This window comes from Penicillium solitum (assembly GCF_028829755.1).
Source record: "Penicillium solitum strain IBT 25940 chromosome Unknown utg000003l_segment0_segment0, whole genome shotgun sequence".
Lineage (NCBI taxonomy): Eukaryota > Fungi > Ascomycota > Eurotiomycetes > Eurotiales > Aspergillaceae > Penicillium > Penicillium solitum.
Window position 1 is genome coordinate 882,616 of NW_027072123.1, and position 25,706 is coordinate 908,321.

Consider the following 25,706-nt stretch of genomic DNA (forward strand, 5'->3'; position numbering starts at 1 on the left):
ATACAGTACTATCTCCTGTGCAAAGCTGTCAATATTTCTGCTGACCTAGGGATCCCGCAAACAAATGTTTAGTTCTGAGGAGTCACAAAGCATGGCATTGACCAAACACACCAATACTGGCGAGGTGATGTTGCACGCAATTAAATGATAGAGGATGACAGCTTCTGGACATTTTCGCTGCGGGATTTTACTATCTCAGCAACATGGCCTAGAACTGCCCCTCTTGCTCATTAAAATTGAAGCTAACCCACTGAATCCCTCCACTTTGTGAGTCCCGAAACATTGCACTTCCGCTGTTTTTGTTAGGCTCTCATTTAACGTAATCCGGTCATGAATACCGTTGATCATGAATCATACCGATGCGATCCTACGCTCTATCACCCCGACATGGCCATTGGTGGCGTCGATATTGAGTCAATGTAAGGTTCTGATCGTCTCTACCTTCGCCCTTCTCTCTCAGTCGACTCTGTACGTCAGGTCATATGCTGATGTGTCTACGCGATAAATACCCCAAATTCCACTGCTTATACCACCGTGTATCTTATTCGAACACCATGACGAATAGCCCTCGTGAATTGGACTAGTGGCGTCCAATGGGTGGCCCCACGTTCTCGGATGGCATCTTTTCAAGCCTGAATATCTGGCAGGCGCCGAGAAATGCCGATGTCTCGTCTTGCATAATGACAGGGGATTCCTACCTTCGCCGTTGGCCATGTTGTTAGTCCAAATCGGCGTGCAAGGAGAAGGTGAGGCACAACTCCCTTCGTTTCTGACCTACAGGCTAATTTCGGTACCAGATACGAACCGAGAAGACAAGGCCGTTTATACCGAGGCACAGCCGAGCCAACTAAAGAGCCAAAAATACCGTCCGATACTGTCCCACCTCTTACTCCGTGTTGCTCAGGCTTCGACATATACGAACGAGCGGAAATGAACCAAGCGGAAATATACGGAGCTGCATCAAGTCGGAGTCAGAAATGTCTCCTTGGAACAGGTGCTTGGTGTATTTGGACCCCAAGCACACATTTCTCTATCAAAGCCCAGCAACTATCCAGAAAGTCGTATATGCTTTGGATGTCACTGAAACTGCAGGTCACCAAGCTGGCTGCGTGTCTCTGTCTTTTGATGTCGTTTTCTAACCTATCGCGCAAGCAGCTCCTGCCAGGGGCCTCGTCGGATTCTGTCCACCAGCGTCGGCATCCTTTCAGCATTAAGTATATATTTGTCAAACTCACCACGCCCTGGACGACATTTGACAGATCACTGTTCAAGCAGATCCTTTGTGAAGATGAGTTTCAGTCTGTAACAACACCACCCAGAGCCATCCTGCTGCGTTCTATCGGCAGCAGAGCAAGCTTGATCGCATGAACCCGGGTACTACGCCCCAGAAAGCAACGACCGGCGGTTCGGACGCAGTACTGGATATTGATACATGGGGTACGATATGAATTGTAGTTACCAACGGGGGGATTACTTACAATGTTGCGGTGACTCCCGAATGTAGGAGCCGATCGGATATTCTTGGTTGGTTTTCTTTGTTGCGAATCCACTATCACACTGGGGATGGTTCTAGAATATAGCCATCCTACAGTAGAGTAGGCTTAAGTGACTTGCAATCGCCGACTGAAGCTCTGACTTCGACTACGCAAGGCAGAGCAGAGTCTATCGCATCACGATGTTTAGTTGGGCCACAAATGATACTTTCGAGCGGCTCCTCATCAAATGCTTCTGCACCTGGTAGGTCTGATCTTGAGCGTATGTATTGCCTATTCATAGTTGGACCGACGGAGGGCAGTCTGGTCTTTGCATTTGATCAGCTCAATCGAATTGGGGGCCGTATAGATTCACCGTCTGATCAGAATGGCACTAGAGATGGCTTGCGGGATAGAATCAATACAAATTGATACATCTATCGTGTGGATGAGAGGGCAAGCAAACCCTTGTGCTACGTCTGGGGATATTGATCGATCTCGACACGGCCCATGAGGCCCATAGATTCGCAACGAGTTACTTCCACTTGCCTATGGGCGGGCATGGCGTTGGTTGGCCCATGGGCCGCTTGTTAACCAGCCCTTCACGCACGCATTTACTTTACAATGTTTTAGGCACGTACAGGTCCCACAATGCTAAGGATACATAAAGGGCGAGATGGATTGAGTCAAGCTTGTCAAAGCGGTGGACTGTTGAGTCTGGTCTGAATGAGGCTTGAGAGTGTGATCTAAAATAAATATAAATAGGGATGCGACTACAATATGTGCAAATATATATATATATATATGACCACAAAATATGTTGAACCTACAAATCCACTCACATTATACTGTCTACTAGTCTCACCATTAAATTATAATGAAAGCAATATATCTAATAAATTATATAACAGGATACACCGTTATTAGGATCGATTACCTACTATACCAGTGGTTATGGCGGTAGGTGACAGTGATAGACGTAAATAACCGATTAATCCAGAAGTTGGAGTTGAACCCCTATTCAGGAATCTTACATAATCTGAGGGTGGCATGGACCGATGGCAAGGTCTAGACGGTGACCACCTCCTTCACCGCCCGACCATTCACCACCACACACATCAACACACACACATGAACACTCACCATCAACACACACACATCAACACTCACATCAACGCTAACGGTTCAACGCAACAAGCATTCCTAGACAACACTCATCTCTGTTTGCCTACATCTGAATGAAAGATGCCAATTTCTATTGTAGCGAGGAAGTTATTGGATCACAAGCTACCAAGGGAAAAAAATGTGAAATACGTCATTTGATACTGAAGACGCTTCAGTTGTTAGTTTATGATTTTGGCTGTTGAATTGGCGAAGATCTAACTAGGGCTCCTTCTATGTATCCAATGATGACCCTTCGGAAAAATAAACAGACGATGAAGATGTTGCGCAGGTCTTTGCTTCTTCGGGTACTCTTGAATACTCGAATACTGGTCCCTAGCACCACGAAGAGGTGCCTGCACGGGCTAGAGGGACTTTTTGTCGCAGATGTCCCTGCGGAGACTCTTGGTTTCGTAGATGTCCCTGCGGAGACTCTTGTTGTCGCAGATGTCCCTGCGGAGACTCTTGGTTTCGCAGATGTCCCTGCGGAGACTCTTGTTGTCGCAGATGTCCCTGCGAGACGCTTTGTTGACGCAGGACCTAGGCTGCGGAGAACTTGGTAATGCAGCGGTCTCCTGCAGCGAACTTGTTAACGCAGCGGTCTCCTGCGGGTCTCACTTGTCATCACAGCGTCCCCCTGCGGAGTTCACTTGGTAACGCAGCGCCCCCCTGCGAGGATTGTTGTTCACGCAGACCTATCCTGCGGGGTAGTCTTGTTGACGCAGCACCCCCCTGCGAGACACAGTTGTTGACGCAGAGCCTAGGCTGCGGAGAACTTGGTAATGCAGCGGTCTCCTGCAGAGAACTTGTTAACGCAGCGGTCTCCTGCGGGTCTCACTTGTCATCACAGCGTCCCCCTGCGGAGTTCACTTGGTAACGCAGCGCCCCCCTGCGAGGATTGTTGTTCACGCAGACCTATCCTGCGAAGCACCTTTTTACACTCGCGGGGCTCGTGGCAGCGAGGGAGCGCAAGTCTTACATCACTGGGCTCGTGGCAGCGACAGCCGTGGTCACGGAGACTCTCAAGCCCGCTCAAGCCCGCAGGCAAGAGAGGGACACCATGACACAACGGAGTGTGAGGACCGAAGTCCTGATATTTTTTTGGGCTGGGAATCGGGCTCCTTTTATATTTTTTCGGCTACGTCTCTACCAAGGAACCAGTTGCGCAGTTGGTAGCGAGAGCCACGGTCTATCCCTGAACCGACGAAAGCGATCTTCGCGATACACGAGTCTCTGAGACGCGCAGCCAGCTCAGTGCTGGTGCAGATGCAGACTGGTAAGATAGGTCTCCCCGCTTACCTCGCTGCCCTGCCGCAGTGGAGGGAACAGGCCCTGGAAAATAACCCACTACGCAACCCATCGCGTTGCACATGTGATCAAGGCACGATGAACACACAACACATCCTCTTCTCTTGCCCCCATTTCACAGAACTCCGTCACCGAATTCTTGGTCTTGACCGAGGGGGCCACGACCCATGGAAAGAATAGCTCTCAAAGCCAACGTTAGCAGTCAAAGCAGTCAACTTTCTGATGCAAAGTAAGCTCCTCGGCCAATTTAGGAGCCTGCCGACCACCTACCGAGTCACTAACAAAGTAGACTCGTGACCCTAGGATTATAGATCCTCTCGCTTGCCCCATTTCGGGTCCCCAGAACTACAGTGAGTACCCCCCTACGTCACTAGATCACCTTCACGGCTTGCCGTGCGAGTTGCTGGACAGTACAGGCCTCGGTCCCGCAGGGATGAAAGCGATCAACTGAAGACGGGGATGGCAAGTTTGCCCTGTTTCCTTGGAGAGAGCACGCCTTCTGTACGCCGCCGGACTGTTCATGGCTCTGCCAAGCCTGGACAGCCCTGGTGAATTCTGGGTTGCCATGACCCGGGTAGGTGAAATGCGTAACAAAGGGGCGTCGGAGCGAATCGTCGGAAACAACGGAGTAAACAGCCATCGTCATGTGATATAGTTGTCCCGGCTATCACGTAGTGCCCTGCCGGCAAATCGGGCTTCCCCGCCTGACAGATCCGCGAATGAAATTTACTTACTTACTTACTTACTTAGAGCCACGGTCTAAAAACTCTTTGCGAAACACGAACTGCAGAAACAGCAGGTTTGGCGCTTCGCGACTTACCTCATTTTACTCTCCACAACCAGACGAATCAATTGACCCCAAATTTATCCGTTTTCCGCCTCTGCGGTGGCCGCCATGGGTGGGAAAAGGAAAAAGGGGTCATCCACGTCGGCCGACCCAAACTTCGACCACGTGGAACTAGAACCACGAGCGCATGCGAAGAAACTCCTGAAGATTACCCAGCAATGGAAAGCTACAGCTGATGAAGGCGGAATTCCTCCTCATGATCGATTCGTCGAATTCCTCGACGCAGTGACGTCCCTGACGACCAAGATGCGCGATAGCGAGATGCTCCAAGAACTAGGACGCATTCGCGCCCTGCTGACCGAGCACGACAGAAAGCACTCCGATATGATATCAAGAATGCAACACACCATCGAAGTCCAGGCCGCAAAGACATCAGCAACCAGCAAATCCGTCAATCCCCTCCCGATCCCCCGATCGACCTCATATCGCGATGCGCTAGCGAGTCACGTGACAACACAAACCTCGATGGTGTCAGGATGGATGAGCAGGACGCAGACCAATGGGACTTCGGTCCCGAGTAATGATCTAAGCAGTAACAGCAGTGCACCTGCCCCAGTGATGATGCGCGAGCATCTTCAGCTAACCGTCCGCGGCACTGACCGTGCCATCGTTGACCCTCTTCGGAGGAGAGAGGATGAGCTCGTCAAACGGCTGAACAGATCCATCAATGATGTAGCTAGGGAGCCAGGCAATACCGAGCCTAGTATCAGACTTCTAGACCGAGTCGTTTCCGCAGCACGAGTTCTGCCTAGTGGCGACGTTCTCGTCCAGACAGATGACATCAAAGACTACGAAGACCTCGTCAAGGCTGCTCCCGCCGGGTCGTCCGACACTTGGTGCCAGGTGCTAGGCGAGAACGCGGGACTGAAAAGACAGACTTACACTGTGGTCGCCCACGGCGTGACCTGTCGATTTTCACCGTCCGTCCAGGATGCGCGGAAACAGCTGAAGGCCGAGAATGTGAGACGAATCTCCACCGCTGCCGAGATTGTCTACATGGACTGGCTGATGACCAAGAGAAAAATGGATGAAACGAGGCCAGAGTCGGCGAAGCTCCTGATCGAGTTCGCCGACCCATACGCCGCCAACCAGGCCATTCTACGTGGTCTGGCGATCTACGGAAGGAACCACGACTGTCAGTTATTTGACGGCAGTCACCGCCTCCAGCAATGCTACCGCTGTCAGATGTATGGACACATAGCTCGGAACTGCAAGCGAGACATTCACTGCGCTTACTGCGCAGGGGATCATGATTCCAAGGAGTGCCCACATGCGCATGATCGCCGCAAGGCCAAATGCGCTGAATGTGCTAAGCACAAGAGACCCGATTTCAGTCATTTTGCCTTTGATCGGGGATGCCCTATTCGAGGCGAGGAGCTGGCTAAAATCCAGCTCAACAGACGCCTGGGCCCGCAGTTACACCCGGAACGACACAGCGAGCCTAGTACATCGCCGCCGAGAGAAGAAGATCACCCTACACCATCCGAAACAACTCAAGCAGACGCACGAGCGGCGGAAGCACGGGCAGCGAAAGCAGCGAAAAAGAAGTCCTCAAGTCGCTCCCGCTCACGGATGAAGAAGCGGCGCGTTGTTGAGTCCGGAGAGGAGAGTCAGGAAGAGATAGTAGAAGATCTTCGCGCCCAATCCGGTTCTGGCGCCCAACCAGTAGACTCAGTGAACGATGTTGTGGTTATCGACTCGCTGACAGAACCTGGCCATCCAGAGGGCCCTTTACAGATCGAACTACAGCACCGAGAACGTAGTGAGAGCTTTGACGAGCCCCAGGATGGGACTAGCGAGGAAGCTCCCCCGGCGCGCTCCACGCGTCGACAAACACGGAAGGCTCTCCTTGAAAGACCCACTAAATGTTAAAATCCACCCAGCTTCGAATACTGCAGGCCAACACATGGAAGTCGAGAAACAAGGTCATGATGCACCTCTTCGGCGAAGAAGGAGTGCGGGAGATGGAGATCTTGGCGATCCAGGAGCCAGAGGTGTATAACCACACTGACCCCATGACGACGTACTCCCAGGCGTTGGGAGGACGCTTCCACGTCCTTCTCCGTCCGACGGAACAAGTACACGGAGGAAAACCTGAGGCAAACGCGGCGAAACCGAGAGTTTGTTTCTATGTCAACAAGAGAATCGACCCGAAATCATGGTCGATCCGTTACCACACACGAGACGCAAGCACACTCACAGTCAAGACTGATCGTGGGGCGATACACGTACACAACATATATGTGGAGAGCAAGGTCCGAGACGAGGGTGACGAAAATCGGCAAGAACTACGAGCGGCGACCGCCAAAGCCACGCTCCAGGTAGTCAGAAGATTGCTAAGGAATAGCGGTGCGGGCCAGCACGTGGTGGTAGGGGACTTTAACCTGCACCATCCGCTCTGGTCGCAAACGACGCAATCACAACAGGAGGATGAAGATGCCGAGGACCTAATCAGCATCATGGGCGATAGAGACATGCAACTGCTGACGCAAAGAGGCGCGCTTACATACGAGGGCCTGGTGTATGGTAACCGTGTTGAGACCACATTGGACCTGGCATGGGCGTCGAGATCCCTAGCCGAGCGATGTACACGGTGCACCACCCAAAGGCAGTGGCTATATGCAGCCGACCATGTGCCAGTCTTGACCGAATTCGACATCCAATGCCCCGAAGCGCCCGCGCGGACGACCACGAACTGGAGGGAGGCCGATTGGGATGAGTGGTTGAAAGTACTCAGATCCAAGACGTGGTCCCATCGTCTCCTTCACAACACCGACGACGTTGACCAGGCAGTCGAAGAACTGATCTCCGCAATAGCGGACGCCGCCCACAACGCGGTCCCGACAAGAAGAGTCGGTCCATACTCCTTTCCCACATACACGAAGAAGCTAGAAAATCTAAGACGCCAAGTTAAACGGGCGCGAAGATGGGCAAAACAGACCGGAAGTGACGAAGACCAGGAGCTGTTCCGACAGCTACGCCACGAACTTGGCCGCCAGAGCGCGAAGGTTGCCAATGAAGCACATAGGGAACGGGTGGAAGCAGCGACCAAATCAATCGACGACTTCTGGAAGCTATCGAGATGGGCCAGGAATACTACCCCGCGGGCGACCCACACTCCGACATTACGTGAAGGGGACAGGGAGTACGTGACGGCAGAAGAGAAGGCGGACATCCTCCGCGAGGTCCTTTTCCCTCCTGCACCCACTGCGGACTTATCAGACCTTGGGGGGTACGACTACCCTGTTGCAGTCAATGCGCCACTAATCACCTCCGACGAAGTCATGCACGCTATACAGAGATCTGCATCGTACAAGGCACCGGGACCGGACGGGATCCCGAATGCCGCACTGAAGAAGGCCATCGAGATACCAGGCCTCCTCACGTTTCTGACACATCTGTTCAACGAATGTTTGCGGCTAGGGTATTGCCCTAATCACTTCCGCGAGTCCACTACTGTCATCCTCAGAAAGCCTGGGAAACCGGATTATACCATACCAAAGGCCTACAGACCGATCACTCTACTGAGCACGCTGGGGAAAGCGCTCGAGTCAGTGCTCGCTACCCGACTGAGCTACCTAGTCGAGGCCCACACACTCCTACCGGATACTCACATGGGGGGAGAGTCGGAAGGTCATGCGACCATGCCCTACACCTTCTCCTTGAGCGGATATACGAGTCATGGAGGCAAGACGCCCACGTCGCTACGCTGCTAACTCTTGACGTGACCGGCGCGTTCGATCATGTGGCGCACGAGAGACTGGCCCACTGTCTAAGGAAACGGAGGATACCGGAGCAAATGGTCCGGTGGATCCTCAGCTTCCTGAGAGACCGCTCAACAACGCTGGTTCTACAGGAAGGCTCGATGGGCACACACCCGGTGGCCACAGGTATTCCACAGGGCTCACCGCTATCACCGATCCTCTACCTCTTCTACAATGCAGACCTCATCGACGAACTCCATGACGCCGCAGCCGGACAAGCTCTTGTCACCGGGTACATCGATGATATCTGTATCCTGGTATGGAGTAAATCCGCGCTAGACAACTGCCAGCTCCTGGAGAGACTGCACCAAGTCGCAGATGACTGGGCCAGTCGCCACGCATCACGCTTCGCACCCGCCAAGTACGGACTGATACACATGTGGAAGAAAGGCTGGGGGGCTCGAAGAGTAGATCGACCGCCATCGGGCGAGAGCATCACCCTTCAAGGTGTTGAAGTCCGGCCCACCTTGTCGCTAAAATACCTGGGCGTCATGCTAGATGAACACCTCACGGGAGAAAGCCAAATCGCGCAGTGCCGCAAGAAGGCCGCACAATTGATTGCCGCGCTACGATCAATCGCGGGGATGACGTGGGGCGTCTCGACCCTACACCTCCGCCGCATGTGGACGGCAGTCCTACTCCCTCAGATCTCATTCGCCTGCTCCGCGTGGTATACGCAAGGAGCATACGGGTCTAAATCTTTCGAGGATCGAGCCAATAGCGCCTTTCGGTCGATGCAACGACACGTGCTCCAGTGTATCGCAGGCGCTTTCAGGACGACAGCGGGACCAGCCCTAGAGGTATGTCTCTTCGTCCCACCGGCAGCAATCGCCATACAACGCCTCGCGGAAGAGGCCTGTCTTCGCATACATGCATCACCTCTTAGGTCCACACTCGCTAGACGAAGCGACGAAGGACGACGATACGGACTGATATCGCCACTCAAACAACTGGAGACACATCTCAAGTTCAAAGGGATTGAAGTCAACAGATTGGAGCTGATCCGGCCGTTCGCGGTTCCCCCGTGGTGGCAACCGCCAGAGACCCGGATAGCCCCAGATAAGGACACCGCCATCCAAGAACATGATCTGATTCTCCGCGCGACGCCTCTCTACGGACCGAATTCGGCAGTCGCCTACACGGATGGGAGCAAAACAGAGAACGGAGGCGTTGGTGCCTCGGCAGTCACATCCAGAGGGAATGCAACCGCCAGGCTTAACGACCAGGATACGGTCTACGCGGCTGAACTCAAGGGTATCCTACTCGCGCTCGGTCATATCAAAGATGACCTGGTGAGGGAGCTTGTCGCTACTTCGAGAGCTCCCACCCGCACAATGACCATTTTCACGGACAACCAGGCCGCCATCCAAGCATGTGCTCACCCGCGACGCAGCTCCGGACAGCAGATTCTCCGCAACATCGCCATCCAGATAGAAAACTTACGACTAGCGGCCTGGCGCGTCCGAATCCACTGGATCCCCGGTCACATGGGAGTGCATGGAAACGAGCGTGCGGACATCCTAGCGAAGCTCGCAGCAAGCACATATGGGCCCGCCGAAGCGGTCATCCTCCTTTCCGGCTGCCGCACTAAGCTCCGCGAACTCGCTGCGAAGCGGTGGAAGGAGGAGTGGGCGTCCAACAACAGTGGTGCTCACCTCCGCGCACTTTTCCCTGAACCGACGAAAGCGATCTTCGCGATACACGAGTCTCTGAGACGCGCAGCCAGCTCAGTGCTGGTGTAGATGCAGACTGGTAAGATAGGTCTCCCCGCTTACCTCGCTGCCCTGCCGCAGTGGAGGGAACAGGCCCTGGAAAATAACCCACTACGCAACCCATCGCGTTGCACATGTGATCAAGGCACGATAAACACACAACACATCCTCTTCTCTTGCCCCCATTTCACAGAACTCCGTCACCGAATTCTTGGTCTTGACCGAGGGGGCCACGACCCATGGAAAGAATGGCTCTCAAAGCCAACGTTAGCAGTCAAAGCAGTCAACTTTCTGATGCAAAGTAAGCTCCTCGGCCAATTTAGGAGCCTGCCGACCACCTACCGAGTCACTAACAAAGTAGACTCGTGACCCTAGGATTATAGATCCTCTCGCTTGCCCCATTTCGGGTCCCCAGAACTACAGTGAGTACCCCCCTACGTCACTAGATCACCTTCACGGCTTGCTGTGCGAGTTGCTGGACAGTACAGGCCTCGGTCCCGCAGGGATGAAAGCGATCAACTGAAGACGGGGATGGCAAGTTTGCCCTGTTTCCTTGGAGAGAGCACGCCTTCTGTACGCCGCCGGACTGTTCATGGCTCTGCCAAGCCTGGACAGCCCTGGTGAATTCTGGGTTGCCATGACCCGGGTAGGTGAAATGCGTAACAAAGGGGCGTCGGAGCGGATCGTCGGAAACAACGGAGTAAACAGCCATCGTCATGTGATATAGTTGTCCCGGCTATCACGTAGTGCCCTGCCGGCAAATCGGGCTTCCCCGCCTGACAGATCCGCGAATGAAATTTACTTACTTACTTACTTACTTACTAGAGCCACGGTCTCGTTAATAAGCGTTGAAGCGATTTCAACGACGTTGAAGTGGTGTTTGGAGACTTTGTGGCCTACAGAGTCAAGCCTCGACCTGGAATAATTCCTCTCAAAATTGTGCGTTGAGTGTGGTGAACCACTTTCATCGACTGTTGAGAAGAAAGTAATGCCGCGAAAGTAAGATTCGTACCTGTCATCGAATTTGCAATTAAATCGCTCAACGCGCTTGCACTCTATATCTCTCCGTTTTAACCACGGTCACCGTCTCTTTCATGAGGCTTGATATCCTTCAACAGATGCCGAAATAATGGGTTGGAGAATTTGTGACTGACGGAAACGCTGTGCTGTACCTTCGGTTGACCGGAGGACCCTTTGGACTCACTAGAATCAATCCTGTCCATCTCTAGGCTCGCGCCGCTGAATATTATTCCTTTCCTTTTTACGCAGCCAACTTATGTTGCCTTTACTAAATCTCTACTCCCTGGGCGCGTAGGCCTTGGCATACTTGCAATCTCAGGATGAAGATTGTCTTTCTTTGGCATGATAGCCAAAAAGGGCCCAGAACTTTGGAAAGCTCAGACAAGAAACTGGGTCTAGTTTCCAGGACAACCATGTGAACTGATGCAACCAAGGCCCACGAGCTAGGTTCTCGAGATCGCCACCCCCTCGCAAGATTGAACGCTACTATTACACTATTGAGACACTAGAGACGAAAAGCACCCGACCGGCCAATCAAACACCACGCGTGAATTTAGACAGACGCAGGTAGGGTTCTGCGATGCAGATCTCAGCGACGACCCAGGGGACAGTAGATCAGGGAGGTTCTAATTGTGGCCCGGAGAGAAATTGGAAAGAATTGCAAAGGTCCAGACACGATCCACAAGCCCAAAGCTTTCGGCCATCAGTGTCCGATGGAACGGGACTTTGTTGCCTAGGAGGTACTGCTGGGGCGGGCGAGTATTTGGAATAACAGCAGACTTTGGCGACAGAATGGTAGGCTACAACCCGATCCGTGGTTGTGTTCTTGGTCGCAGGCATGAGAAGGTAAGTTCCCCTGTCAAGTGGCAAGCTGAACTTTGCCTATCTGGTCTGTAGAACGTTCTAGAAGCTACGTATCTTCTCCTGCAATAAGCCTTTCTCCGATGATTATTACTCTCTTTGGACCATAACAACACTTCCTCTCCATCTCTTCAAATCTACCGCTATTTCAATAACTCTAGCAGACGGCTTGTAAAGAACTATGCTAATTATGGACAAACCACATGAGCTTAAATAAAATGCCTCCGTTTTACTAAAACCGATTGGCCCCGGACAAGATTTCGATGTGGACCGGCCCTCCTGCGGCCCTAAACCTTATTTCAATCGATCTGCACATCTATCAAGATGCTGAATTTAAAGAAACTTTCTAATAAAATGTTGGCCTTACCGCAGTAAATTTATCCTACATACCGCCCGGCGGAGATTGTAGTGTTTCTGTTCTAGTTCTCATTTTTGGGCTGCAAGGTTTAGTCACGAACAGACCAGAAAGTGGGCAGAAACCCAGGCTTGAATTCATCATTAAAACCGCATTCTCTCACCGAGCGAGCATTTCCATGGTTCATTACAACAAACTCTCGAAATGATTTGCAGTTCCGCGACTGATCGGCAGTCCCGCTCGTGGTTCCGCAGTCTGTGTCAAACTTGATTTACTTGTGACTTGCGCGTGGGTCGAAAGCAGATCGGACGCTTCATTCCAAAGATCACTCCGCTCTCGACCACCGATCCAATTAAATCCAAGCGGACATGTTTCCTTGGGCTAACAAGAACCCATATATTTTTAGTCTTGCTACCCTGTCCTATCTGCTTATGGGAAAACTCATAGTACCGTGAATCCTTATACACTGTCCGCAGTATTTTGCAGGCCACATGGGCCATGCCCCTGGTTTAGAATGACAAGGACGAAACTGTGTAGCTGGGCCTGCTCAGAGGCACCACGACCATGCTCGAATGTTCACCTTTGACTTTGGAACTTCCTCACTACTGTTGTAATTCCAAAAAAGGGTGATTGCTCCTTCCTATACGAAATCCATGGAGTAATTCATATCTCTCATGCTGAGGGATCTATTGTCGAGTAATCACTGCCTCTTATGGCAATAACATACACCAGGACTATTTCATCGAAATGGTTGGCCACTGTTCCTTCGACCTAGCAATGTAGCGCTCCAGTCGATAACATGCTGCTAGTGTGGACGTTCTGTTCGCCGGTATCTCAGTTTCCTGGCGGCACAGACACGATGTACATAGTCCCACATCCAGGACGATGATCGTGTTCTTTGAGGCGAGTACGGAAGCGGTGCTGGCGTCACGCAGCCTGTGGCAAAAGGTCAGCCTCTTATATAGGAAGAATAAAAGTATTTCATACGTATTTTCGAGCGTGCTGTTTGAGCTGGTTTATCGCTATCGCCAGACTGGCTAGGGTCGGCCGCTAGAATTGTTTGAAACCATTTATCAATGTTCCTTTGGGCAGAGTTATTGTCTGGCAGGGGTGATCGTGAACCGCTATCGACCAGCGAGCGCCGCACGTCGCCTGGGCGCTTTTGTCTGCCTGAACGTCCGGGAACTTTGGCGCCAGTGCGACGCTGCTTCCGCAGAATATGGTACTTTTTCCCTCGTAAAGACTCAACGCTTCGATACACCAGATATTCTTCATAATATGCGTCGGAGAGGGCTTTCCACGACAGGCCCCGATGGGAATCCAGCCAAGAGAGAAGGTTTTTCTCTTCCCATTCTGGCCAGCCGCATGCGCTACGTGGGGACATGGTGATGCTCGGGCAAGTCACAAAAGTGGGAAGAACGGTTGAATAAAACAGCAGAAAGTGAATTCGAAGAGGAAGGGTTGTTGAGTCTAAAAGATCATAGTGTTCTACATAAAAATGGCGATTGCGTTTATGAGCCATGGCTCAGCTTGGTGAACTGGTACCAGACTCTCACGGCTCGTCCCAGCTCAAGTTTCTGAAGTCCAGAAGCCTTCAACTTTTGATGTACTATGTTTCGTTGAGAATCAACAACGTTGAACGGCCACCGTGCACCTGTTGACAATATCACATGGTTTCACCAGTTCGTTGAAACATGTCCGACTCTTAGTGAGCCATGCAGAAATAGAATAGATTTCTACGTGCAGAATCAGAACGCATGGGTGAAAAATGCGTGCGCTTGAGATTCCCGTTATCGTGAGCAAGCACAACACTTAATTCTAGTCTCGCGATACAACTTGCTATAAAGCCGGAGTGCTTTCTCCTATCACACTCAACCAGAAGTGGGAACTCTCTTCACCTCAGCGTAACTAAGACGCAGACATGGGTGGAATTCGAAAAGCCTCGCGCCCTCTTCGACGACCAGACTTTCGAACCAGATTGCAACGTGCATTGTCTTTGTCGTCCTTAGAGTCTGAGGATACCGGCAGTGTGTCCAGCAGCGCTACAGGTGATACAACAAGGGGCGAGTCACCTCAGGAGGAAAATGACTCAGGCGACCAGCAAAATAGTGACGCAGCTGATGAGAGTGAGCAAGAAGCTGCACGACAGCGGAGAACTGTGTTTGGACATGAAACGGATTTGGAAATACGTGGGCAAACTCAGCCCTCCGGAGACAGTAATATGGTTGCTCTTGAATGCCTGACGGAGTAAGTACAATCCCACACGGACGTAATTTAGAATTGGGAATTGGCCTGCTAACAATGTCCAGACTACATAACCGAATGGGGTAAGTTGCGGTCGCTAATGCGTGAGAATTTAAAGCACTAACTGTCCCCGCAGGTCTATTGAGCGCTTATCGCATGACCAAGGCGCCTGGAATGAAGCCGTTCGCAACGACCTGGTTGACATCTTGGGCCGATTGGCAATCGTCGAGACTGAGGTACAGAAGGTGACCGGACAGGGTACAAACAAATCTACAGAGGGCCAGAAGACTGGGCGATCCATGCGTCGGCGGCAGCAGTGATGCGACCCAAACTGTGTTTTGATATCCGACCATATATACCAGAGGAAGGATATAATTCGTGTTGGTCTTGAGTTGTGAATACGATTGCTTCACCGACTGAAAATATTACTGAATATGGACACTCTCATCATGGACGCTGAGTTGGACGGACACAGGAAAAGGTCTGATTGACCCATGCGAGCTGGTACCAGGTGAGCCATGTATAGTTTGTCGTTGTATTTGGGTCTTCGAATTTTATCAATGCTTGCCTAGGTTGTGCACACCAAAGCTATCTCGCCCGAGCCGAGTGGCTATAGTCGCGACCCACTATATGTAAACGAGTACTTTAAGCCTTTCATTAGTTCCACCATTGAAGATGATTTGTACTGTCTAGTCCAGTATTGCACAATTTGTACAACTGGAGACATGCCCCAAAGGCTAAAGCCACAGTAGTACATAGGAATTATACGCCATGTAAAGATGATTGCATATTGGTTGCGACTATTAAGGTGCAATCCTTCGCGATCGATACTAGTAGAGTAGTCCAATGTGCCTAGTAGTTGAGCAATTGCTATTTGTGATTGAGTTAGATCAGGACATACTACGGCAAGCTTTGGATTGAGGAACGAGAAGAGATAACAACTGTAGTGCGCATGAGAAGCGGGGGTTTCTCCATTGGACCCATAGCCACAAGGCCTAGCATTGTCCTGATCGGACTATCAAGATGCATTCCCTTTACATGGACTACAATAAATATCATCTCCACAGAGCAGCGTGCCAAGGACTTTCCTATTTCTGAAGCGTATCTAAGAGGTGTGATACTGAATTCACCACGACTGCGTCTCTACAAGTATCAGTCCCACCTACTCATTACATTTCTTAATGTATAAAAAACAACCAAGGAGTCTGGAGTTGGTCGGCCTAGAGAGTGGTGAACCCGCCGTTAACCTGCGCCGAACACTGACTGTATCGAGACGCCTGTGCTTACTCGTACTGGTAGTTCTTGGACCAAGGCGCCCAGCGATATTCTTCGGAGCAAGAAATTGGCAATACACATACTTCGTAATCACTACCCTAAGAATGGTTTGGTGATAATGTTGCAGGAAGCCTGTTCATGAGCTATCTGCGCGTTGACTTCATTAAAAAGGCAATTCTATCCAGTGGAAATTAAGACCCAGCAAGTTCAACGCAGTTATTCTTTTCAGACAAGAGATCCGAATTGGTTGGTCGCAGACGGCTCTTGCTGGCTAGGAAGCGGGACATTCGATTCAGAGAGGCTGAGGAGGGCATCGTGGCCCTGAGTAGCCGGGCCGCTTTGCTCGGCCCGGTCCGCGTGAGTCACCCCGGAGCCTGGCAAATAGGATGCCAGTCGTCTGTTCTGGAGGGCATCGATCATGTTCCAAAATCGAGTGGTCGTGGATACCATGTCCCCGTGTACCTGATCCAGAACCAGCTGAATATCATTCCATGGCACCAGATCCTGCAGAGCGGCATTTGTGGACTCTAGCTGCTGCTGCAACTCACAGACCTCGTGCCTGACCCGTTGACTGTCAGCCAACGCTGCATCTCTTGCTGCAATAGCCAGCTGCAATTTCGAAGTTTCATCGGCTTTCTCGGCCTCAAGTTGTTCCAGCAGCTGGCAATGCTTGTCTCTCTCCTTTTCTCTCTCCTCCTGCGCTTTTTGGATCTCTTCCTCAACGATGGACATAATATGAAGACATGTCCTATGGGACGCTTTATCAAGTTTCAGCCTAGGCTTTCGTGTTCTCGTGATGGAGGATGCCTAACACAGTCAGTTGGGAGTACGTCAAGGTATGTCACCAGGGCAATGTTGGCCAAGGCAAATCCAGAACATATGGTGGAAGGTAAAGATTGGGTACCGTATGCTTGTGCAACCCAGTCGCCGGTTTGAGAGGGTTCCGATCGTCTTTAGATCTAGACCGCGTAGACCGAAGGGGATAACAGGAAGACGCAGCACGCAGCTGTACTTCGCTACAGTAATCTGCCTGTTCCCGGAAAGCCTTGTGATTCTTTGCCATGCCAGGTGTGTTCGATCGTGAGATGAACAATAGCGCAACGAGACGTAGAAGCTTGAAAGTAATACAAGAAGTGTGTTTCGAGAAGCTGAACTATATAGTACGAGGAGACCCAAGCGCAGGACTTGAACCCGAATGAAACCGCTCTTGCTCCTGCCCAGGACGTATGCCAAACAAGGGTCATAATCCTAAGAAAACTGAGCACTGGGCATTAGTGCGAACGCACAAAATACCTACCGCTCGATTATGGAGGGTGCGAGCCACAGGTCCGCACAAATATGTAGTTGTTGCATACAACCCTGTCTCATGATAGAAAGGACCAATCGGTTACATCCCGTCCAAAGTGTAGAGCTAAGAGTAAAATGTCATCTTTCAATGTTTTGTGAAGTTTGCCGACTCCCAGGACTATCCATTGGTCAGCCCTAGAAAATAGCGGCGTTGTCTTCCGAATTAACAGTTCTAAGTTTCCTGTCCCCATACGTCTGGATTCCTTAACAAGCCGTTACTTGAGCCTCGGGGGAAAGGCATTTCTTGCGGCCAAGACTCAGTAGTAAGGGTATCAATCTAGTGTCCACCATGGCATAGACATGCTTGGGGGGATAGGAACCTCCAGTGCTACGAATCAAGCGGCAGTCATAGCAGGTACCTGAGCATGTTATAATTGTTAGTTTAAGCTACGGCATGGGTCTCGGCCTTCACCCGTTGAGGGTTCTGCTATCAAGCACCCAGCTTGAGACTCCTACGGCTCACTTCCTGGTAGGCCACGATCACAGTCTATGTATACTATACATCACGACACCGGCGATGATTTGAGTTTAGATGAATTTGTTACCGAATTGTAAGGCGTATTATTGGAGGGTAACATTAACGTTGTCTTTGACGCATGACAACTAGGGTACTCAGTAGGCTGTTAGCGCATATGGGATCTCTGCCGCGTGCTCCCGTCAATCCAAGACCTCGCTCGCTACCTCATGGATGCCATTGACTGACGATTGGATATCGCGGGTGCCAAGTTCGATCCCAATTCCCTCCGTTTGTAATGAGTTTAATATCCGCCTTGCTCCAGCAATTCCCGCTTTCGCCTCTGTTAATTCATCATGCAGTTTCTTATTGTGCGACCGAAGAATTTGCATATCGTGGCGGAGTTCATTGGCCTCAGCCCGGACCGTGTAACTTTCGTCAAGACAGTCATTCAGTCGGGCACGAGTGCGTTCCAACTCGATTTCTATGCTGCTATTAGCAGCCTTAAGCTTGGAAATCTCTGCTGTGAAAGAACCATCCATTCCGTCACCAAAACTCTCCGTCTCCAGGCTCTGTCAGCAATGCTGTATCAATAAGGATGTTTAGTAATGCTCACCCCCCTTGAAATACAGCTCGTATTTGACTGTGAGTGTCCCAACGCGTGCGGGGAAACAGCCTCGATTGAATGGCCGATCTCATTGCAAATTTTCCGGTAAAGATGAATCTTACCGCTACTCAAGCTAGATTTGAGCACACTAGCATTTGCGCTCGTGACGGACCAAGCGTATCCATCTTCAGGTCGCGGTTGGAGACGGACTTTTTCAGGAGCGACTACGATGCGAAGTCGGTCATCTAGGAGTATTAGCTGAGTTATTGTCAGTAGAGGGCCACAAATACATATATTGGCCGCTAGGGCTTCTCGACATTGCTGATTCAGTTTTAAGCGCTTCTCGTTGCTACGCTTAGGCATCGTAGGGTACCTTCAGCACTCAAAGAATATCAAGGGAATGGGGACGCGGGTATTTAAAATATGATTCGGAACTGACCCTTCCGCCAAAACACCGGCTCAATGTAGGATCGATGATTCGTTCTTTCTCAAGTCGAAAGTGGTATCCGTGGGTGGGGCCCACCAGTATCCATTCAAATTGGGTAAATAAAGTTTCAGCTGAAAACTTGGATTAGTTGAGATTTGGTTGAAAGTCGGGTATAAGTTTTATTGAGACCTCATCAAATAAACTGGGCTACTAAAGAAAACACAGGAAAAAGTAACCTCAATTTCTGTTCAAATACATCCTCAATCATTAACTTTTGGTCGGCAAACGCTGGAATTAATTTGGTTGGGGCGTCTTCACGCTGCCAAAGATTTCTGCCTTCCAAGGTGCCGGCGGAACCGATAGTAACTTAATGGAGGGTGGAAAGCTGATGCGACTGAGCAGACTGTCGGGTTCGCTAACAACATTCCCAAAGACCCAGCAAATATTGGAATATATATATTGAGCAAGATTGGGTCGACTCCATGTCTTTTGTGCCATCTATCTGTTAAAATTGCAATGACTCCAACAGCTCGCCGGCCCCGCCGCCAAAGACTAGCCAGCGACTACGATCTGATGCCACTACTGTGTGACTCCTCAAATCTTCTGCCATCAAAGATGATCACTCGCCATGCCGGTCGTAACATTCGCACTGACTCATCGAGCCCACCTTTGCAGCGAGCCAAGAAGGTCCTTGAATTGAGGATTCATCGTCGATTTCATGGCTCGCACGTTACGTTCCTAGAAGGACAGCCTGGCAGACCCCAAAGGAAGGGTTCCAAAGAACGTCGGCGCCGGAAGCGAGCTGTTTCAGAGCGAGAGGCAATTCGACTGGATTGGATGCGGCGACTTCGTCCCAAGCCCCATAGACGTTGGTAGATCGGACAAGGATAGGGCAGACATGAAGACCCAGAGGGCGGCATGTTGCAATCTCTAGTTTCGCTCCTACATCGTTGAATAGATGAAAATAACTTGCCAGAAAATGAGAGTGAGAATGCAGTGCGTGATGAGTTAGCCCGTAAACATGGACTCTATGTAGCGGATTGCTCAGCTAGGCATCCTATCGATTGGTATACGCAAAATTGCCAGTATACAAGAGGATATTCTGTACACTTTTATGATGCCTGTTGTATACAATTGCATATACAAGTGCTTACTGTAATTGGGGCGCATAGAACGGCCAGAAGAAGTGTACTGGGATTTAATGCTGCTTGCTTGCATGATAGGTGTGCCATTATCCGTGCCATTCTCGAAATTCGCAAAGGTCTCTCAAAATACATATTCTTCAAAGCCTGTATCACCAAGTTGTTCTGAGAAGAGATCATGCTACCTGCTACTCTACACGCACTAAAGCAAGGAGAACGCAGTTTACGGTGTAGACAGAGGGCCGTCAAGTTTTATTTTTATATACCTAATTTAGACTTGAAAACGATCCGTTGCGTGATTCTTGTGAACATTTAATCTTTTAGAGACAGCACGATTAACAAACTCCTGGTTTCAATGGCCTTGTCTGAGCCACCCGTCCACATACCACAAGCTAGTTGGAGATAACCAAGGACCCACCTATCACCTATTTGGCTCACGGAATTGACTGCAAGGACGACGCCCAGATGGCGATGATGACCAGTTCGAACTGTTGAGTGTCAGCATTATTGGTATAACGGTATAACGTGGGAATCCGCGATTACCTCCAATGCAATCATCCACGATCTCTCCAACGTACCAATGACGGCAATCACAAGCAAAAGAAGTGCCATTGCAGAGAGATGACACGAGATACACCGCAACTTAGCTCGACCGGCAGTTGACTGTTGAAACAACCACCAATACCATGCAACTACACAAAGGTAGTCCGCGAAGAGAATATAGAGGCCACCCAGATGAGCAGAGCTCAGAAGGAAGGTCCCAACGAGGGAGACTGCTATTTTCGCCAATGTTGAAGCCAGAGAGAAGGAAGGGCATATGAAACGTAGTAATCGAGGCGTGAGCGGGTTTTCGCGCTGCTGGAAGACTATGCGGATGTACTGCAGCATTGTTAGTTAGAACTAAAACACTGTATGTGACCGAGTTCGGTGTGCTGTCAACTTACCGCTTGTAGTGGTGGGAATATTGGGGTAATCCAAAAGAGTACTTGACTCCATGCTGGAAACCTGTTGCTCCAGAACAACCCAGCAAGAATGGCAAAGGAACTACAAGACAAGGCACACGGCGCTAAATCGACTTTATACCACCGCCAGCGTGGTTGGATGCAATACAAAAGAAATAGTCTCCCAAAGTTGAGAAGTAGAAGAATAGTCACCAAGACGGATCTGATGATGTTTTGTGAAACCACAACCATACTTGACTGCCAGTTAATGTTCTTGTTTGAACGAGCCCTTGAGATTTATATACTGTGACAGAGACATATTGGCCAGGTAATAGTGGATAAATTCCCAGGATGTCTTCACTTCAGTCTAGGACTTTCTTATACTGAGTTTCCTGCCTATAAAAAAGCAGCTGCCATCAATCTTATGGCACAGAAGGTTAACTGAGGATTCTCATTTGCGGCTTCGGAGCAACACTTTGGCTCTTTTTCTGCGCAGACCTGAAAATAGATACCACATTTAAAGCTTGCAGTATAGTTTCTGATTTAGCTTGCATCATGTAAGACCACATTTACAAGGGCCAATCACAGTTGCAGTGTCCTGCTTTCACATAGACATCGAGGATATACAGAGGTGGTGCATACATTTATAAATGCATAACTCGAATTCTGGAGAGCACTGCCATTCTCTCAGGACTCAGTCTTTGGGCCCGTAGCAAAAGTAAAGTGTGTGCTCGCTACAAAATGCCTGGAAGTCACACAATGTTTCGATAAAACAGCATTCACGTGTAAAATGGCTGGAAATAGCCATAGAGTATACGGTGTCTTGAATGAGTATATCCCAAGGGCAGTTTTCATGCACCGCGGATTCTCCGTGTCAGTTTCAGCAGCCCATGGTTGTCTGCCCTGGACGGACTCATTAGCTTATCGTGTTTACTCCTTAGGCCGAAAACCGTAACTAACCCTTGCTCAAGACCCATGATTTGATAATGTTTTATCATCGGCAAATTTCAATACGTATCTCCTTTTCAAAGGGTGCTGGGATCAGAAAATGCGGAGGCCGGGGTTACAATATCCGTTCACCGTCATGATAGTATCTTGCTATTCGTCGGCACACTATGAAATGGAACGGAGCAAAATGGATAGCTACATCACTAAAACATCAAAGTAAGTGAAAAATGCTCTATTTAGGTGTCTTAATCGCTTATAATCTTCACTGGCCGTTCTAAAGAGCCTCTATATTGTGTCAGCTAATAAGTAGTTGTTCCAACAGCGCTAAGTGGCCAAGCTCTGCAATGATATAAAGACTGTGTTTCCCTTTTCTCACTCGCGTATTAGAGGGCCTCAGGCAACTGATGATACGAGGCATTTCTCAATACTTTACAGCATGCGATATGCAACTAAACGTCGATAGACGTGACGTAAATACTTCTGCTATTTTAGGCCAAGTTTCAATCTGCTCGGGAGGGATGTGTTCTAAAATTGATATATTCCTCTTGCTCCTCGAAAAGATACACGCAGGATTCTCAAACTAAGAAACAAAAAATAATCACATAAATAAGAGATAATAATAAAATCGAAAACAGCATCTGGATCAACGCGACGCAGACATTTCATATGGTGAATAAGTCACGCACTTCAATGTTAACGGCTCATCTAGACAGTACACCAGGAATAAAATGAACGATGGACAACAGGACATGGAGTTTCATGCGTGCGAGCCTTTGTAGTCCACTATTGCCCATACTTCCACACACTTCTCGATATCAAGACATGTGAGGAATTGCTACCTGCAACACCGCTTTGGAATACTCAACGAGGCTGTATGTCAAAACCAAGTACATGCCGTGGAGACTGGGCTGCCAGAACTGGACCATTCCAATTCTCTCAAGAGGGCGCAAAGCGTACAGAGCACAACCGCAGAAGTTGAGAAGTACCAGTTTGCCGAATGCAGTGGCCAGTGGAGAGGGAGCGTGGAGCGGCTCGGCCAATGCGTGAATGGACGGTACCAAGGCCAACAGACCAACTGAGGCGAATTGAAGAGATAATCGGGCGGGAAATGCCCCCGTGTCCACGTCTTTGAGATAGCCGTCCGAGAGGCTTCCGGCCGCGATCATGGTGAAAGCCGATGCGTACCCAAGTTGTAGCAATGGTTGGGTGGGAAAGAGAAAAGCGATCGTGGGAAGAGCTGTGGTCCAGACCAGGAATAAACCAACAAACCACGGGGAATCTTGCTCTTTCGTCATTTTCTCCTTCTGGAATGCACTGAAGCCATTCTGAAAGATAACGTACAGATACCATATGGCACTTCCTCCACCAAACGCCATCACTGCTAGAGCGTATGGGATTGACTGTTGAGATGAGGGGAAATGGAAGATCAAGAACATAAGTAGATAAATGACAAAGTACGAGAATCCAAGCGTGCCTATGATGACACCTATGGCGCAGTTGCGCAGGTTTCGGTAATCGAGCGTGTCCATTGTGTAAAGTTGGGGTAAGCACCGGCCCTCTTGAGGCAGCATTCCTCGGGCGAGCATTTGGCTTTATAGACAAGAATGGAACTCAGATTTACTCATTGACCGTGGGAGAGGTATTGCAGAAACATACAGTAAGTGTTGGAATACTGATGGGTGCGGTGTTGATCACAAGAACGGTGAGGAACCATCATATCTGTAATGACCACCCACCTCAACGGCCGGCGCCTCAGAAATGACCACGTTTATGTTGAGTTGCCAGAAACTCCTTTTTTGCCTCATCGATATTCAATCTTACCAACCGACCGACAGACCTCCCTGACTATGTAATTGGTCTCTCTCATTATGCAAATGCAAGACCTGAGAATCGTGATTCTATCTCTCTTCCATGATAGCACCATGGAAGATATTGTACAGATTGTACGCCAGATCGGTCAACAACAAGCTCATAATGCTTATTATCGCGATTGCTATTCCCTCTTCAAGCTACTCCAAGAGCTCACAGAACATACGTTCACCGAACTACAAAGACTTTACAAATCCGGCACCGAGCGCTCGACCAATTCTGTCCATCAACTTCTCCGAAATTTTCAGAACACAATCTGTAATCTGGTTGAAAGAGCATGCGAAGCCCAAGCGGAATGCGAGGAGTTCTGCTCAGTGAATGAATCACACTCAGCGCGCGTTGTCTTCGAGCCCATTAGGAGAATGTACACCGACCCACAAGCCTCATTGCAGGGTACAAGATGATGGTGGAACTACTAGCCTGGCATCGTCGCCTGGGAAGATGGACGAGCACGACTGGTCACTCTACTATAGTGATATTTTCAAAGGCGGAATTTCTGTAATTCTATATAGCCGCGTGAAAATCATAATGTACTTTGTGTACCACAGTATTTCTCTCAAAAAGCTCATACACCATGTAGGAGCCCACCAACACAAAGCTCTCATGAATCAGACGCAGCTATCAAGAAGTTTCGATTACCACAGAATGTGCACCATAAAGGCGAGCAATGTTTAGCCCACCATCTGCCACCGTCCCTATATATCATTTCCCACACTCCCAGCCGAATGACCATCTACGGGCTTGCCAATTAGATGCAACAGCAGAAAAGATGGACCAACCATATGGTTGAACCACCAATAGAAAAGAACACTGCCAACCATGCTGTGGTAAACATCTTAGCTCCAAGGGTAACTTCAACGCCGTAAGGCTGCAGGGTGTCTTTGACCTTGGAAGCAAAAACCCCATACATCACCGTGACCACAATTGTGGCAGTCGTAATCAGCATCGAGGAAAGCTTAATTTATCAGCATGTCTCTTCGATATTTGTCCAAGTATCACATACCGTGCAAAATATGGCAAGGGGTCTGCTGCCTTTTGAAAAGAAAACTTTGCGACAAGCCAAAACTCCGGATAATGTGGTTACCACAAACCCAGCAATATACAAACAGATCACACTCTGGGAAAACCGTCGGTAGCCGGAAATCAAGCTTAGGTCAATATCTGGAAGTATGTTGCTGAGATTTATGGGTGTGGAATCAAGCACGGCGGATAGATCAAAAGTAAAAGAGGTGCTGGGGTCGGAACAAACCATCTCCGAGCCATCCTTGGCTTTACAGTAGCTCCAGAGGCCGACCAAATAGTATTGAGGCAGATGTGACTTGAATTCGTGTACCTGGGCTTCGACCATGCTGCTGGCAGCTGACGTTGCCTCATGGATTGCTTCATTTGTACTGGTATGGATGCTAGATGCCACGCCTTCGACGGCATTTCTTCCCCCGCTCTCGATACGCGCAGTATCAATATTGAATGAGTCCCGGATTTGCAAATCACGCAGCTTTGGAAATTCTTTCAGGTCTACCTGCCGATTGCTTGGCATTGATTAGCATGGAAGTTTCTCGGGCGTATCTTACTTTTAGAAAATGTAGACCCTTCGGCGAGGAAGACGACGAACATCCCACAAAGACAAAAGATAGACACACTAGAACGGCGACGGTAAATGACAATGCTGTGGTTGAAACTAGCGAATCTAATCTGCTCTTGGTGGAAAACTTCATGGCTTCAGAAGGGAGAAGATAGAGGAGTGTCTCTTGACCGAATAATAGACTTTGAGATCGAGAGAACAATTGAGAACTATGCTGTATCGCAATTCAGGGAAGCATATATATAAGCTTTCCAGATATGGTCAACTTAACCCGTGTGGGCAGTGTTCTGCAAATTTAACTGAGGCCGGCGCAATTTTCCGCCTCATTCTATGGGCAGTAGTAGCTAAATGTGTCAGATAAACTACCAGA

General features: G+C 49.7%; 15 protein-coding genes across 15 annotated transcripts; 7 read left to right on the forward strand and 8 right to left on the reverse strand.

The window, feature by feature from the left end:
* Positions 1-2,908: 2,908 nt before the first annotated feature.
* On the forward strand, positions 2,909-3,196 carry N7455_004243 (uncharacterized protein; the record flags this gene model as incomplete). Its single annotated transcript, XM_065604731.1, has 1 exon — positions 2,909-3,196. One exon carries the CDS (start codon positions 2,909-2,911, stop codon positions 3,194-3,196), a length of 288 nt encoding a protein of 95 aa, XP_065461631.1.
* Positions 3,197-4,311: 1,115 nt separating this feature from the next.
* On the reverse strand, positions 4,312-4,581 carry N7455_004244 (uncharacterized protein; the record flags this gene model as incomplete). The annotated part of the gene is made up of 1 exon (XM_065604732.1): positions 4,312-4,581. One exon carries the CDS (start codon positions 4,579-4,581, stop codon positions 4,312-4,314), a length of 270 nt encoding a protein of 89 aa, XP_065461632.1.
* A 255-nt stretch (positions 4,582-4,836) lies between these two features.
* On the forward strand, positions 4,837-6,660 carry N7455_004245 (uncharacterized protein; the record flags this gene model as incomplete). Its single annotated transcript, XM_065604733.1, has 1 exon — positions 4,837-6,660. One exon carries the CDS (start codon positions 4,837-4,839, stop codon positions 6,658-6,660), a length of 1,824 nt encoding a protein of 607 aa, XP_065461633.1.
* Positions 6,661-6,719: 59 nt separating this feature from the next.
* On the forward strand, positions 6,720-8,504 carry N7455_004246 (exonuclease/endonuclease/phosphatase family protein; the record flags this gene model as incomplete). Its single annotated transcript, XM_065604734.1, has 1 exon — positions 6,720-8,504. The coding sequence occupies one exon, from the start codon at positions 6,720-6,722 to the stop codon at positions 8,502-8,504; it is 1,785 nt and encodes a 594-aa protein (XP_065461634.1).
* An 83-nt stretch (positions 8,505-8,587) lies between these two features.
* On the forward strand, positions 8,588-10,294 carry N7455_004247 (reverse transcriptase; the record flags this gene model as incomplete). Its single annotated transcript, XM_065604735.1, has 1 exon — positions 8,588-10,294. The coding sequence occupies one exon, from the start codon at positions 8,588-8,590 to the stop codon at positions 10,292-10,294; it is 1,707 nt and encodes a 568-aa protein (XP_065461635.1).
* Positions 10,295-10,706: 412 nt separating this feature from the next.
* N7455_004248 (uncharacterized protein) lies at positions 10,707-10,976 on the reverse strand (the record flags this gene model as incomplete). The annotated part of the gene is made up of 1 exon (XM_065604736.1): positions 10,707-10,976. One exon carries the CDS (start codon positions 10,974-10,976, stop codon positions 10,707-10,709), a length of 270 nt encoding a protein of 89 aa, XP_065461636.1.
* A 2,329-nt stretch (positions 10,977-13,305) lies between these two features.
* N7455_004249 (uncharacterized protein) lies at positions 13,306-13,884 on the reverse strand (the record flags this gene model as incomplete). Its single annotated transcript, XM_065604737.1, has 2 exons — positions 13,306-13,436; positions 13,488-13,884. The coding sequence occupies 2 exons, from the start codon at positions 13,882-13,884 to the stop codon at positions 13,306-13,308; spliced, it is 528 nt and encodes a 175-aa protein (XP_065461637.1).
* A 537-nt stretch (positions 13,885-14,421) lies between these two features.
* Positions 14,422-15,064, forward strand: N7455_004250 (uncharacterized protein; the record flags this gene model as incomplete). The annotated part of the gene is made up of 3 exons (XM_065604738.1): positions 14,422-14,747; positions 14,810-14,827; positions 14,881-15,064. 3 exons carry the CDS (start codon positions 14,422-14,424, stop codon positions 15,062-15,064), a joined length of 528 nt encoding a protein of 175 aa, XP_065461638.1.
* Positions 15,065-16,244: 1,180 nt separating this feature from the next.
* N7455_004251 (uncharacterized protein) lies at positions 16,245-16,751 on the reverse strand (the record flags this gene model as incomplete). Its single annotated transcript, XM_065604739.1, has 1 exon — positions 16,245-16,751. The coding sequence occupies one exon, from the start codon at positions 16,749-16,751 to the stop codon at positions 16,245-16,247; it is 507 nt and encodes a 168-aa protein (XP_065461639.1).
* Positions 16,752-18,023: 1,272 nt separating this feature from the next.
* N7455_004252 (uncharacterized protein) lies at positions 18,024-18,362 on the reverse strand (the record flags this gene model as incomplete). Its single annotated transcript, XM_065604740.1, has 1 exon — positions 18,024-18,362. The coding sequence occupies one exon, from the start codon at positions 18,360-18,362 to the stop codon at positions 18,024-18,026; it is 339 nt and encodes a 112-aa protein (XP_065461640.1).
* A 1,008-nt stretch (positions 18,363-19,370) lies between these two features.
* Positions 19,371-19,730, forward strand: N7455_004253 (uncharacterized protein; the record flags this gene model as incomplete). Its single annotated transcript, XM_065604741.1, has 1 exon — positions 19,371-19,730. One exon carries the CDS (start codon positions 19,371-19,373, stop codon positions 19,728-19,730), a length of 360 nt encoding a protein of 119 aa, XP_065461641.1.
* A 706-nt stretch (positions 19,731-20,436) lies between these two features.
* Positions 20,437-20,992, reverse strand: N7455_004254 (uncharacterized protein; the record flags this gene model as incomplete). The annotated part of the gene is made up of 3 exons (XM_065604742.1): positions 20,437-20,484; positions 20,682-20,896; positions 20,941-20,992. Coding segments are annotated over 3 exons (315 nt in total), but the record flags the coding sequence as incomplete, so codon positions are not given.
* Positions 20,993-22,700: 1,708 nt separating this feature from the next.
* N7455_004255 (uncharacterized protein) lies at positions 22,701-23,414 on the reverse strand (the record flags this gene model as incomplete). Its single annotated transcript, XM_040959545.2, has 1 exon — positions 22,701-23,414. One exon carries the CDS (start codon positions 23,412-23,414, stop codon positions 22,701-22,703), a length of 714 nt encoding a protein of 237 aa, XP_040810069.2.
* Positions 23,415-23,807: 393 nt separating this feature from the next.
* N7455_004256 (uncharacterized protein) lies at positions 23,808-24,158 on the forward strand (the record flags this gene model as incomplete). The annotated part of the gene is made up of 1 exon (XM_065604743.1): positions 23,808-24,158. The coding sequence occupies one exon, from the start codon at positions 23,808-23,810 to the stop codon at positions 24,156-24,158; it is 351 nt and encodes a 116-aa protein (XP_065461643.1).
* Positions 24,159-24,502: 344 nt separating this feature from the next.
* N7455_004257 (SUR7/PalI family protein) lies at positions 24,503-25,291 on the reverse strand (the record flags this gene model as incomplete). Its single annotated transcript, XM_065604744.1, has 2 exons — positions 24,503-24,709; positions 24,758-25,291. 2 exons carry the CDS (start codon positions 25,289-25,291, stop codon positions 24,503-24,505), a joined length of 741 nt encoding a protein of 246 aa, XP_065461644.1.
* Positions 25,292-25,706: the final 415 nt, after the last annotated feature.